The sequence below is a fragment of the Salarias fasciatus genome, chromosome 23 (genome assembly GCF_902148845.1).
Source record: "Salarias fasciatus chromosome 23, fSalaFa1.1, whole genome shotgun sequence".
NCBI lineage: Eukaryota > Metazoa > Chordata > Actinopteri > Blenniiformes > Blenniidae > Salarias > Salarias fasciatus.
In genome coordinates this window covers 21,198,182-21,212,268 of record NC_043766.1, presented here as the reverse complement: position 1 = coordinate 21,212,268, position 14,087 = coordinate 21,198,182, and the positions used below count along the sequence as shown (strand labels likewise).

Sequence of the window (14,087 nt, the reverse complement as noted above, 5' to 3'; positions counted from 1 at the left end):
TTCTGTGTATAATGTAAAAGTCAATAGTTCAAAACCAAATTTATTTCTTTAAATGTCTTTATTATTTAAAAATACATTTTATTCCAGTGAACAAAGATAACTGGATGAAATCCTTCGAGTATTTCAACTTTATTCCATTCCTCAAGAACACATTTGAACCCAACACAAGCAGATTATCTTCTCTCTCTTTTTTGTGTTGAATCATGCAATAACACAAACACACGAGTACAGACAGAAGCACGCCATGCCAGAATGTAAAAGCCCCCCCTAGGTGGGAATAAGACTGCAGCACGGAGCAGGGTGGGGCCAGAGGGGGATCAATAAGTGCAGCTGAGGAGTCCAAGATGGAAGTTGCAGCATACAGAGTCGACCTGTCAGCTCTGCTGTCTGCTGATGTGAGAGGGCGGGAGCAGGCCTTCAGGGACCCAGCCGTCAATCACAATCCTCCGAGTCATATTTAAAATCCTGCATGATCTCGCTCAGAGCCTCTTTGTTCTTGATGATTCTAGACATGGAGAAGACACAGACACGTTTATTTGTGAGCCGCAGCGCTCCTTGAAGGGTTTCTGAGCACTGAAATTAAAGTTTGCTGGTGCTGAATGATGGGCTGTAAAATTAGGAGGAAGCACGTGAACCTCGAAGCAGTTTTGCCGCCAGCAGCAGGTTGAGAGCAAGTGAACGAGTGAACGGGTCAGCAGGGAGCAAAAGCAGTAAACGGGGGAGCGGTAATAGCTGCTCTTACTCGTGCTTGATCTCCTGAATCTTTTCTTGACAGTCCTCATCCTCCGGGTGATCCTGGGCCTGCTGCCTGGCCAGCTGCAGCTTGGCTGTCTGTGGAGAGGGTACTTCAGATAAGATTTATGCAAACCGCACATCAGCAGAGGACAGAGGAGAGGCAGGAGGAAGAACTCTGGGATAATGGGAGCTTTATAAGATTACATGAAGAAAGACTGTTAATATTATGGCAGCCTATAAAACTTCACACAAAAGGACAAAGCATCACTTCTGAAGACCAGCTGTTCAAAATGTGGATGTTCAGGAATGTGGGACGAGCCACAGCAGCTACAGCTTTAAATCAAGGCATGAGTCTGTGACCAGCTCCGGTCACACAAACTTTAATTCTCTGACTTTCAGAAGAGTCACATGAACCGACAGAAATGATTCATGTTCAACTAAAAAAATGTTCACGGGTCAATGTTGAAGCACAACACACAGATTAAATCCACCACTGTATGTTTTAGAAATATATAAAGCTCAACACCATGTTCAACGGACTTCTTAAAGTGAAAGAGGGAAAATCTGGTTTAAACTACAGAACAGCTATGAAGTGTTTCACAGACAAACTCTGCCTCCTTATGGTGAAACAGCAGAATTGTTGAGCACGACAAAGAAGATGTACAGTTCTGCTCTTGAATTTACATACTCTGGCAGAAGCAACGATTTGTTGGCCATTTTTCAGAGAATAAGACTGAAAACAAAATGAAAACATTTTTCACTCATGGTTAGTGTTTGAGTTAAGACATTTATTAGCAAACATTCTCAGAGCTGTCAAAAAGTTTAAAGTTTCTCCTCTTATTCATAAAAAGGCTTCTTTTTTCAATCAACATTAATTTCATCATACCAGCACACAGCCAAAGTAGGAAGGACATCTGCATAATTTATTCATTCTTGAATACTCCTGTTGTCCTCTCAACACAAAACAAATGTGTTTACCTACCAGCTCAAGTTTTTGTTTTTCTTTGCTCTGAAGTTTTTCAATGTGCTCGGAGAGGTCTGTTCTGTCAAAGTCATGGTGCAGGCGCCCCTTAATCTCCAGTACTTCCTTGGAGATGCCACAGAAAGCCTGCGTTATCTCGTGGACCAGCTGTCTGTAGTGGTCGAAGTCATACTGAGGGCCTGTCCTCAAGTAGGCCTCGTGTCCTCTGGAAGGCAGTCAGCAACCAAAACGAGAAGAAAAAGAAGAAAGAAATACTCTTTGAGGTACAGAACTCAGTCTTTTGCATGTGTAATTTAATGACGTGACCCTGAAAACAGGAGGTAAAACGTGAGTGTGAGAACAGAGACAGGAGGAATGAAATGGAACAACTTAAAGTGGATAATGTGTGCACGCTCTCATGCAGTGATTCGATAACTTTGAGGCTGATCCGTCATATTGATGTCTTGGTCCAGCCAGAACAGCTTCAGTGGACCTTAGACCTGAATTGCAATATGTCTTTCCTTCTACAGTTAAAATTGAATATCTTTCAACAAATTATACCCCAAGTTTTAAGACAGTATTGGGAAAAACAGTTAAACACAGTTCAACATCTCCAACACAGTGTTGCAGTGAAATCTGTTCATAACACCCTTCATGTGTTTGATGAAAGCTTGTGCAGCAGAACGAATTCACATCAACAGGATTTCATCTGCGTTATCCAGCTTGTAGGGTTTCCTACTTGTTAAACAGCTTAGCTTTAGTAAGTAAAGCAGGTAAATATTTAGAAAACACAAGATAGAAATGTAGAAAGACAGTAATGATTTCAACATATAACCGGATTTGAACATCAATCAATCTTTATTTAGAGAGCACCTTTCATATTCATAAAAAAACAACGCAGAGTGCATTATATATGGTCAACGAAAATGTTCACCAGCAAATATTACTTGTATTCACTTAAAGCCCCAAGTTGAAAAACTTAAAGGTTTAATATACCGCAGCTACAATAAAAATATAATTGTTTAAGTCTTTTTCCTCTCTGACAACAGATGAGAAAAAGATTTGTGTGTTCAACATTTTAACAGAACAAATGTGAAATAAAATGTATCACTGCATTTAGAAAATTTAATAGCACTGAAAGATAATTGCTTTGGCAGATATTTAAAAATACAATGTAATTAGCCAAGATTGGTGGGGAAACGTGCTTATTTTCTCGGGGGAATAGATGACCTTTTTATATGGGGAAAAAAAATAACTTATCTATAAACACTGGCCATGTAGACAGTTTTAGAATGTGTGGCAGTTTCAGAACATTTGATAGTTTTAGAATGTTTGACAGAGGGCTGGGTGATACATCTAGATACATCTAAATTTACGACAGATCAGCATTTTTCAAGAATCTGATAAAAAAATTACAACATTGCTTCTGTTGATATAGCTCTTTACATTAAAATATTAGTTTTGAGAGTCGCCATGTGTCCCGCACCCCTTAAATTCAAAGGGACTATTGAAGACAGACTGACTGTGGTCGTGAAACCATGACATCGACCATCTGCAAGACTCTCACCGTACGACATAAGATTACAGGTTCTAAACTACAACTGAAGATACGGCCACAACTGTGTTTCCTTCATCTGAGACAGACAAACTTGCACAGTGTGTAGCTGCCTGTAAAAGTGCAGCATGCTGATGTGATGAAGAGACATGCTGACCTAAAACTACCCTGTAATTTAATAAACTATAATGTATGGTCTTCATGACATATGGATCAGCCACTGGGCACATACAGAAGCACCCACACAGTGAGTGCTTTGTCAGACCTGAAAAATAAATAAGTTGCCAAGACGGAGAAAGTGGCGACAAAAAAGATGGCTCGGCACAAAGGAGACAGCCAGATATTGAGCGAGCTCACTTGTGAAGTGACAGCCCTGGAAGAGGCCCTACAAAAAAAAAAAAACGCAGCCATCGAGGCCATAAACCCTGAGGAAAGAGTTAAGTGAATAGGACAAAGATGCCAACACTTGCATCTGCGAAATGAGGACCTCGCTCGCTAAAGAACTTGCCAAGAGTAACAGCTACTGGTCAAGCCGCTGCAAGTTCAGAGAGAGACAGATGGCTGCCCACAAAAAAAAAAAAAAAAAAAAAAAAAAAAAAGCACTGCAGGGAAATGCAGACCATCACGAGCACCCTGCACTCCAGAGAAAAGACTGCAAACTGCAAAACAGTGCTTAGTGAAATCACTACAAAGGCTGCAAACCAAAAGTCATAGTCACCTGAATGCCAGCGCACTGTTACAATATGACGAGAAAACATTTGCTGACGTTATCCAACAGTGGATGAAATGTTGGGACATCAGTGAGAAGGAGGTGGCTGCTATAAAGGCAGAACTGCAGAAGAAACAGGAGCATAACATCAGAATGCTCACTTTGGAAGTAAACGCAATGAAAGAGCCGCTGAAAACTGCCAGGCCCATGGTCCAAAACCACAGTTCCAGAACAAGAAAAATTCTGCTCATGAGATGAAGAAACATGCTGATAAAACAATTGTTCAAGTCAAAGAACAATGGAAAAAGAAAAGAAAAAGCAGAGACAAGGAGGTACTGTGGAAATTAAAAAAAAAAAAAGCCTGATAAATGAACTCAAGCATAAAATCAGCCAACTCAGTTCAGAGGTGGCCATCCTGAAAAAGAGCCTAAAAGTTCATGAGAATCAAGCTGCATATTGTACAATAGAAATAAATGAAAAGGACAAAAAAATCAGTGAGATGAAGAAACATCAAGAAAATACCGTCGCTGAAAGGAATGAACACTGGACAAAGATCCTGGACACTAAATAGAAGGACATGGCCATGGAGGAGGACGGTCTGTGTAAACACCATGGGAAGAAAATGAGCCAGCTCACACAGGAGATTACCATGTTGAAGAATAAACTTCAGGATCAACAGATGGGAAACTTCAAGTAGAAAAATCAGGCTTAAGGCTCAGAAGGAACAACTGAGAAAGACCATCAATTTCTGTGAGTCAACACTCACTGAGTCCCTGGAGGAGTTAGGAGAGGACAGCTCAAGAAACTGCAGGCAAACAGGACCAGTTCAATGAAAAACTGAGACCAATGCACAACAACACGGCCAAATGAGAGACAAGATTCCAAACCTTAAACAACCAGCTTTGATCTGAAACCACCGCTGAGAAATACTATTTCTCAAGAGAGAGGAGGTGCTGAAGACGTTTAAAGAAGCAGAGGAGATATCAATTACCCAAGAGGAGGAACATCTCAAGAAAAAAAAAAAAAAACAGGGGGGGGGGGGGGGGGGGGGGGCATACTGGACACCCAGGTCTTAATCAACAGGGTCGTTGAAGTGGATGAGTTCTCCAAGGCAAATGATCGCAGTAAGGCCCAAAAGGAGAAAGCCAAAATGAAAGTCCAGAATGAAGCTGCCAAGAAACTAAGAAAGAGGGGTGGAAAGTGAGGAGAAACTTGAGGAGGACAAAGATTCAGAGAAGAAGTGAAGGGGGAGTTGGCAGTTGAGGGAAAAACCTAAGAAAAAGAAGGCCCCACAAGCTATCCCACCCCTTCCCAACATGTTCCTCTTACCCTGCATCACCACCCCAGAAAATTAGGTGAAATCATGTTTAAAAAAAAAAAAAAGGGGGGGGGGGGGGGGGGGGGGCAGCAGAGAAGTGCAGCGCTCATCACTGTCACCTCATAACACTAATGAGCAGCAGCCAGTGTATTTTCATGTTCTTACTGTGCTTGCATGGGATTTCCTCCAGGTGCTCTGGTTTCCTCCCACAGTATAAATCCAAGCAGATTCCAAATTACAATTTGTCTCTTTAAGTTAATTAGGTCATTATCATAATTGCAATTGATTAAATTAAATAAATTCACCCATCAAAATTAATTACAACTGGATGTAGGAAGTGTATTTCAACCTAAGCGTTTGGTTGGACATATCTTGGTTACAGTGCCTCTTATAGTTCCTCTTTCCTCTAGCTGTGGGTCACAATATCAATTGTGTCATGAGCCAACTTTGTCTGGGTCACAAAAAGTACAATAGAACATATGATATGATTCTTTAAAGACTTTTCCAAACCAAACAGATTTACAACTTTCGGGGGTTGGGAAAGTTACAACTCGGTGATCAATAACTTACTCAAGCATCCACAAAATTAATGTGCCAGATTACTTTGTTACTTTCAGATTAATTCAATATCGAATTAGTAAAGACAAGAGAGTAAAGGAGATTTGTCACTTGCTGATGCATTTCATTCAAAAAAGTGATTTAACTTGAACTGAGACACTGAAGGTCCAATTTATTCTTAAATCAGGTGTCAATATACTCCAACAAGGAAAAATCTAAACAAAGAGCTTCTAAATTACCTTTTTGAAAGCTTAGTGAAGTCAAGGTGAAGGACTGAACATCAGCAATAACAAAAATAACAAAAATAACAAAAACTGTCACCTCCTGTCAGAATCTGCTCAGTTTTCTCTTCTGTGTGTGTGGGCCAACATTCAGCTGAGTTCAGGTGAGTGTTCAGGTGCAAACTTACTCTTCAAAGAGCCGGTAGGTCTCTACCCGCTCAGACTGAAGATGATAAAACCTCTGGATCAGAGCTTTAAAGTCGGTGGGGACCTGAAGAACAGTGTGTGTGTGTGTGTGTGTGTGTGTGTGTGTGTGTGTGTGTGTGTGTGTGTGTGTGTGTGTGAGAGAGAGAGAGAGAGAGAGAGAGAGAGAGAGAGAGAGAGAGAGAGAGAGAGAGAGAGAGAGAGAGAGAGAGAGAGAGAGAGAGAGACACTCAGAGAAAGAATAAAATAAGTCACAAAATATGTTTAAATAAAGGGTTAAGTCATAATACAGATTAATGGCATATTGATGTAATTCAAATCAAACACTCAATTCCTACAGAAAAGGATCTGTGGAATAACTGCAGACTAAAGTTGCTGGCGCGATGCTCTTAGCGTTAGCCAGATGTTAGCCTAGCTCATGTTTAAGTGTCAGCGTCGCAGCTCGAGGACGTGAATCATCTAATACTCACCATGGTGGTCTGCTGGGGGGCGCAGTCGTTGAGTTTCATCGCTTTACGAAGGGAACATGATTGTGTTTCTTGAAGTTAACGCGTTTTGCCTCCTCACCTGATTCAGCAACACGCTCACCGATCAGGAAGTGACGTCATGACGCGGCATGACAGTCAATTCTCTTCAAAATAAAGGGATTTATTCAGCGCGTCCTGCAACTTTTATTATGTAACATATCCGCTGAAATGTATATATTGAATTTTCGTGTTAATTGGGATTTCGTGTTAATTGGGAAATTTTTTTTCTTTTAAACGTTTCATTCCTGTATGTTCCTGTAGAATGTATCAGCAGACAAATATAAAGCTGGTCCTGATCATTATGTGAAACGAGGCCCATACTCTCTCTCTCTCTCTCTCTCTGTCTGTCTGTCTCCCTCTTTTACCGCGTGCGCAAGCGCGTGTGTAACAAAGATCACTGTCTCACCACCAGTATCTGTATCATCCTCAAAATCCCGGATCATCACGTCGAATGAGAGTTCTCCTGTTTCACAGAGTATCTTGCCTGTCCCCAGGGCTGCACACATCTGGAATGAAACTTCATGCTGTTCTGGGATCTGCTGCAGACACTCTCCAAGTTTAGGGGTCACTGCCCCGAGTGATCCTACTACTGCAGGCATCCTTAGCACATCGATATTACCAAAAAGAGGAGGAGTATTAAACATCCCAATATGACTGCTGTTCATAATTGTCTCTGGATTGCACTGTTTTAGTAACGTTAATCCAATAGGGACTCCTGAGCACAGCAGTGAATGTCACCTCACTGTATCACCATCAAAGCATCCGAGCCATAATGCCAGTTTATAAAAACCTGTGCAAAGCTGTACAGTAGTTCAACTGAAGGATTTGGGGGGATTTTACTGTATCATTTTGCATTAGTGATCATTTTGTCTGGTTTTAAGACTGTGCTTGTTTTTCTTTCAGCTTGTTTAGGTTTAATAAAGAAGTCAATCAATCAATCAATCAATCAATCAATCAATCAATCAATCAATCAATCAATCACTTTTTATTTACTTTTACTACAAAGAACACAGCAGAGTAAAAACTTAAAAACTATGTGATGGTCACCTATCTACTCAACTCCTGCCACTGTACATGGCTGATGGAAAAGTGAAGATACACAGAGTAAAAGTAATGAGAGTGGATGAGTTCAACTAACTGGCATCCAGAGCATTCGACATGGGTGAAAAGGGTGAAGAAGAGAGAGCTGGAAGGATGGAGTGGTTGATAGAGAGTGTTAGTGGCAATGTGCGACAGAATCATAGCAGTAAGGGTGAAAGAGAAGCATCTAAGACCTTGTGATGTTCAGTTTATAGACAGGGTTCACTGTCAGGAGACTGAACTTGAGGGGGGGGGGGATGAAGATGTTAGTAGGAAAGATTAAAAGTGAGTCATAGCTGTAATGTGAAGATAAAGCTGAATGGACCAGGGTGAAATGGTTTTGACCTATGCTGATTAGGATGAATTGGACAGCAGATGTTGAAGACTGACATTCTAGCTAAGAGCTCAGAGAGCATTCATGGATGTATTGGCAGAAGACATTGAGATGGTTGTATTACACTAACAAGATAAGATATAGAGGGGATATCAATATGTGATATGAGAATTCCTGAAGGGAACTGCCAGTATGATGAAGAAGAAAACACATTAATAAATGCAAAACATATATTCCTTCTTTGATATTTGTAATTAGCTAGCATTTTGAACAAAATGTGACAATTGGGTTTATTTAGAATATTATTCCTGCAGAAAAAGTTCAAAAGTAAAAGAGCAATTGTGATACACATGTGGGATGGAGGAGGACCATATGTACCTTCTAACATGCTTCAAAACAAAAAAATATAAAATAGAGCCAGATTTAGCTCAATTTCAGATCAGCAATACTACCCTGTTTATGATGTTCAGAGCTGTGCAGCTCAAATTTTGTTTTCTCTAGAACTTTGTTTGACTTTCTTACACTGGAAGAGAGATCTTTGATCTTAATGCAGGAAACTCTCAATGGAAATTACCAAATAAAAACTTTTGTAAATACAAATGTTCAATTGTCATCTGGGAAGAACCATTGAAGCATGCCCATAAGCGATAAGTTATGGCTACACGCCATCTGCTGCTTTTCATTCACTGTTTTTCATTGAGCACAGTCATTGTAGTCATCCATGGGTGATCCAGAATTTCTGGATGGAGACATTTACCATGGCCATCATTGTTTTATTTTACACCAAAATCACAATTTTGGTTGTTTTTTTCATAATGCAAAGTTAATTGCACCCTAAGTATCCATGATGCATGCTTTGTTGCTCGCACAATGGAAATTAATTTTAAAGAGTAAAAGCTTTGAACCATAGAACTGTGCTTATATGTGGTAGGTTCACATTGCAATGTATATAAAATGTGTAAAGATGAATTGGCTTCGACAAACATCTATCCTTTGGTAAAATACATATTAGTGTTATTATTATTGCATTTCCATCACCAATTCTCTCTCTCTCAAAAAAAAAAAAAAACAAAACAAACAAAAAAAAAAACTAAGTGACAAAAAAGAAAACCCAACAACTTGACAGTCATGAATAATGAACTTCCACTTCACCTTTTTAGTCCATGGAGAGCAGCTAAGCCCAACACACCAAATTACTACTATTGGGAACAGTCTTTTTTTTAACTTAAGATGTACTACAGTTTTTAAGTATAATGTTTATAAGTAAGTTCATGCTGGATGATGCTGTATAAGCATGATCACTTGAACTGTCTTGTCCATTGTGCTTGTTGAAACTTCTTGCATGCTGCCCCGCAGCCCTGATTTGGACCTCTGCTGAATTGGACCGTTCTCCGGTCAGCTGGAGGCTTTGGTGGCCCTCCTCTGCCTTGGCGTTTGTGGGATTAGAAACCATTATTTCAACATGGAGGAGAGGGGTCGTAAAGCTACTACTGTGCAGACGCGGGCACTCCCACGCCTCCAGTCTCCCTCTGCCGTTCATTGGTCCATTCAGCATCTTCAGCACCACGCAGGCTGAACAGCGACACTCCGCCGGGCCGCTCTCTCCAAACCGGGATGCCGCGCCGGCGCCTACTATGCACAACCCGACTACTATGGCTCCATTTACCGGATGTTTTTCACCTGCCGCCGTTGGTTCGTCAGTCTGAAACAACGCGCCCGCAATCGGATTATCTGTAGACCGTTGCTCGCTCGGTTTGCTCCGGAACATCTCGTCCCCGGCGTCTTCTATCTGGGCGAGAGAGAGGAGGCAGCTTCCACCGCCGCGGATGTTCGGATTGGCGGTCCCGGGTTGTCTCACCGTGTCTCCCTCCCGTCGAGTCGACAGGCATGACGGACTCTGAAAACGCGGCCGCTCGGGTTACAGGCAGCGCCAGCAGCAGCAGCCCCCCATGCCCAGTGCCGCATCAACCAGCGCCGCCGCCGCACGACCAGCGGGTCCCCCTGCCGGCGCCCCGGTGCCCCCTGGTCCCCCGACGCCTCTCGTGACATGACAGCGCGGGGCAGAAAGACAAGGATCAAAGCTTTCGGGCAGGAGTGCAGACGGGAGTGTGCAGGTTGGAGTGGGGGGAGACACACAGCCATACCTGCATCAGAAATCCATGTGATTCATCGGTACCTGGCACTGGGCTGTTTCTGCCTGTGTGGGGAGTTCGGAGCTCAGTGTGACACACGGCGACGTCTCTGCAGCCGGCTGATGCGCTCACACACCGGCTGGGCGGAACCGGGATCCTGGGCTGCCCTGCTCTGACCCCCCCTCTCACTGAAGCCTTACGCTCTTCTGACTGGAGGCCCCTTGGAGTGGTAGCAGCACCCACCTCTGCCTTACATTGTCATCTGATGCACGGCCACATTAGGTTGACACTGGTCGAGTCCCAGCCCGCAGTGCTGCTCCCCGGGCCCGCCAGGCTCACTTGGCTGCTCCTGACCATCACCTTCACCTGCACGGCCATGGGGTGCATCCAGAGCATAGCCTGCAACAAGTCGCGCATCAAGCGCGAGAACATCGTGGTGTACGACCTGTCCGCCACCATAGACCACTGTCCGACTGTCATCGAGGAAAACTCGCCCATAGTTCTCCGATACAAGACACCCTATTTCAAAGCCTCGGCGCGGATCCTGATGCCCCCCATCCCGCGTAATGAGACATGGGTGGTGGGCTGGATCCAGGCGTGCACGCAGATGGAGTTTTACAACACGTACGGAGACGTCGGCATGTGAGTTCACGCCACTTGTCACCCGCACGCCCTTTGCGAGATCACAGAAATTCAGGGGCAGCAGGCTGCGTGCAGGTGCGTGTGCACGCCGGCGTGTCAACGCTGCTCATGTGCCACGCACGCCGGTGCACGCAGCAGGTTAACTGTGCTTGTCGGCCTCCTTCATTCAAACGCCCACCGACAGATTCTGTTCCTGTGACTCTGGCACCCAAATAGAAAAGCTGCTATTAGAGGAGCTAAACAACAGTTGCTCACAGACACACACACGCACGCACAAAGTGTGCACATGCATTATCTCTAAGGATTATCGGATGGGGTGTTCATTCCTGCTGTGTTTGGGGTGGGAGTGGGTGTCAGAGTGAAGAGGGGATTGGGGTTGAGGTTGATGGTATATAATAACAGACAGATAGAGGGATGGACGGAATAAGGGGGACACTAAATGACAGCACTGAGCATAACAGAGAGATGATGATAATCCACTCTCCAGACACCACCGACAAGCTGCTGCTCACTGTGGTTTTGTGTCTGGAGATTTATCACCTAGTTTGCCTCTCAACTTTTTACACCTTGAATACATTTAAAAAAATATTTGGATTCAGGCACAGATTCTGGTAATTTGCTTATCAACTCAATGACAAGAAAAAGTACTCTTGATTTGAAAAAAAAAAAAAACTTTCAAAAACTTTTCTCATAATACGCTTTGAGGATTTGTTGCTTGTTTATCACATTTTATTGCATTTTCAAATGCCTCAAAACCTAATTTCTCAAACAAATAAGATCAACACTCACTGGTAGCTCATTTTGTGAACAAAATTACATGAAGAACAGAAATCACTCTTTAAAAAAACCTTGGGCTCTAACAGTGGACATCAAAAGTTTTGCAAATTTATTCAGATTGTACTCACACTCAGTAAAATCAGTTTTGAAAGTATTCATGTAAGTATCAGTGCAACTGCTTTTACAGAAATTGCATGGGCATGAAATATACTCAAGGATCGACTCATGTCTGCCCTCAGTTCAGAAGAGACAAAGTAGTGCAAATGTGTGCAGTCAGATGCAACCAAATGTGAAAACTAATTACTGTAGAGCCAGTTTGCCAGTTTTGAACTCATAAAGACAAACAATCAGAGATATTCTATTTAAAATTTACTGAAAAGAAAAAAGCATGACTGCACTAAATCAGAAAAAATAATCATTACATTTAATTGCAGGGTCCAAGCCGCTTTGGCCCTAAGCAAAACATGATTTTTGGACCCCTCCTGTCAATAATATTGATCATTCATCATTCACACACCTGCAATAAATTAATTTCTTGTTCGTTGTAACGAATACACTTGTAAAACTCTTGTGAGACTTCAGATTGTAATCCACAGTGATAAAGGCAAACCAGAAGAATCTTACAGTGACTATTTGGCAGAAGTCAGCAACCCTCCGTACTGACCACACAGAGGAGTAATGAAGCCTCAAAGAGCTGCACAGTGGCAGCAGTGTTGTTTACAGCATCCTTTCATATAACATCAAACTTAAAGTTGAACAAAATCTGAGCAGAAAACTGTAGAAATGGGGAGAAAAACATTGTACAATAAATAAACTATGGTACTGTAATCCAAACACTGGACTTTTCTTTATGTCCATCAATACTCCATCTTCTTAGAAGCTGCGTTTGCTTGTAGAAACAAAGTCATTCATTACAGCAATGAACGAAATCATGTGGAACTAAAGAGAAAAATCTGTAGCACATAGGCGACACTCAACCAGTTGGATTAAAACGTCAAGGATATTTAGGGACTTTGTTAACTTAAGGAACATTACCTTTATCTTGCCATTTTTCTCCTCTTCCTATTTCGCTCTGTTTTGTTTGCATTACTCTGCACGGCACACAGCAGCCTGCTGCAGCTCTGAGCGGAGAATCACTACACCAGCAGAGATGTGTTTGCATAATATTGGGTTTTGTGCAATGGCATAACTTTGATAATACATGAATCATAACTCAAACATGCAAAATATTGTCATCTAATTTTAACAATGAAAGCAAAAACCTTTTTTTTTTCCGTGAACTGCTCTTTGGGGCCCCATGGTGACTGGAGCCTTAAGCAGAAGCTTTGTTCACTTATGCCTCACTTATACCGTCTTAATTCAGGCGTTGTTTGATTGCATGGTGTGCAGCTGTGCAGATGTTTCTCCAGTCTCATGCTCTTGGTCCCTCCTCAGGTCGAGCTGGGAGCTGCCGCAGCTACGGGAGGGCCTGGTGAGGGCCATCAGTGACTCAGATGGCGTGAGCTACCCCTGGTATGGAAACACCACGGAAACCGTCACCATAGTCGGTCCCACGTCGAAGCCATCCCGCTTCATCGTCAGCATGAATGACAACTTTTACCCTAGCGTGACCTGGGCTGTGCCGGTCAGCGAATCGAACACACCCTTACTGACTAACATCAAGAGGGACCAGAGCTTCACCACCTGGCTGGTGGCGCTCAACACAACATCCAGGGAAAAGATCCTGCTCCACACCATCAAGTGGCGGATGAGGGTTGACATTGCAGTGGACCCTTCCCTGCCGTTGGGTTCCAGGGCCAGGCTGGTGGGCAGAGTGCATCAGGACCAGCCACGTGTGCTGACCCGCATGGAGCCCATCCCTCTTAACGCTATGGGAAGGCCGAATGCAAACGATGCGCAGGTTCTGATGTGGAGGCCGCGACGAGGCCCCCCACTTGTTGTCATACCGTCCAAGTAGAGCTCTGAGAGCATTTGGCCGACTGTTCTTTAAGGATATGTCACACCACAAGACAACTGGATGAAAAACAAAAGGAGACAAACAGAGACGTGCAAACTGGCTGAGACTTGTATTTACTGTTAATGGCACAAATCAGAGTTGCAGTGTTTTTGTTGTAAACTCTCAAGGGGACGACTGCCTTAATTCCCCACCGCTGCCTTTGGTGATCCAGAAAGTGTGTTAGCTCCCGCATTTGGTGCTGTTGAGCTATCGGTGGTGCAGGCCCAAACCCAACACGTCAGCAAAGTGTTGTGCATCTTTGACAAAAATAAAATGCCATCAGTGCTGGAATCTAACACGAATCCGTAGTGTAGCTCTTCAGGCCCAGAGAGAAGAGT

General features: G+C 43.1%; 2 protein-coding genes across 2 annotated transcripts; one reads left to right on the top strand and one right to left on the bottom strand.

Moving 5' to 3' along the window:
* Positions 1-33: 33 nt before the first annotated feature.
* On the bottom strand, positions 34-6,865 carry rex1bd (required for excision 1-B domain containing). The gene is made up of 5 exons (XM_030084021.1): positions 6,732-6,865; positions 6,246-6,328; positions 1,718-1,922; positions 743-831; positions 34-505 (listed from the first exon to the last, which is right to left on the bottom strand). Exons 1-5 carry the CDS (start codon positions 6,768-6,770, stop codon positions 433-435), a joined length of 489 nt encoding a protein of 162 aa, XP_029939881.1. The 5' UTR covers positions 6,771-6,865; the 3' UTR covers positions 34-432.
* A 3,689-nt stretch (positions 6,866-10,554) lies between these two features.
* On the top strand, positions 10,555-13,749 carry fam78bb (family with sequence similarity 78 member Bb). The gene is made up of 2 exons (XM_030082495.1): positions 10,555-10,976; positions 13,188-13,749. The coding sequence occupies exons 1-2, from the start codon at positions 10,600-10,602 to the stop codon at positions 13,708-13,710; spliced, it is 900 nt and encodes a 299-aa protein (XP_029938355.1). The 5' UTR covers positions 10,555-10,599; the 3' UTR covers positions 13,711-13,749.
* Positions 13,750-14,087: the final 338 nt, after the last annotated feature.

Excerpts from the sequence above, each read along its gene's own strand:
- rex1bd (XM_030084021.1), bottom strand. The coding sequence starts at position 6,770 with ATGAAACTCAACGACTGCGCCCCCCAGCAGACCACCATG. Across the intron at positions 6,329-6,731 it reads CCCCCCAGCAGACCACCATG|GTCCCCACCGACTTTAAAGC; the intron begins GTGAGTATTAGA and ends ACTGTTCTTCAG. Across the intron at positions 832-1,717 it reads AAAAACAAAAACTTGAGCTG|ACAGCCAAGCTGCAGCTGGC; the intron begins GTAGGTAAACAC and ends CCCTCTCCACAG.
- fam78bb (XM_030082495.1), top strand. The coding sequence starts at position 10,600 with ATGCACGGCCACATTAGGTTGACACTGGTCGAGTCCCAGCCCGCAGTG. Across the intron at positions 10,977-13,187 it reads ACGTACGGAGACGTCGGCAT|GTCGAGCTGGGAGCTGCCGC; the intron begins GTGAGTTCACGC and ends GTCCCTCCTCAG.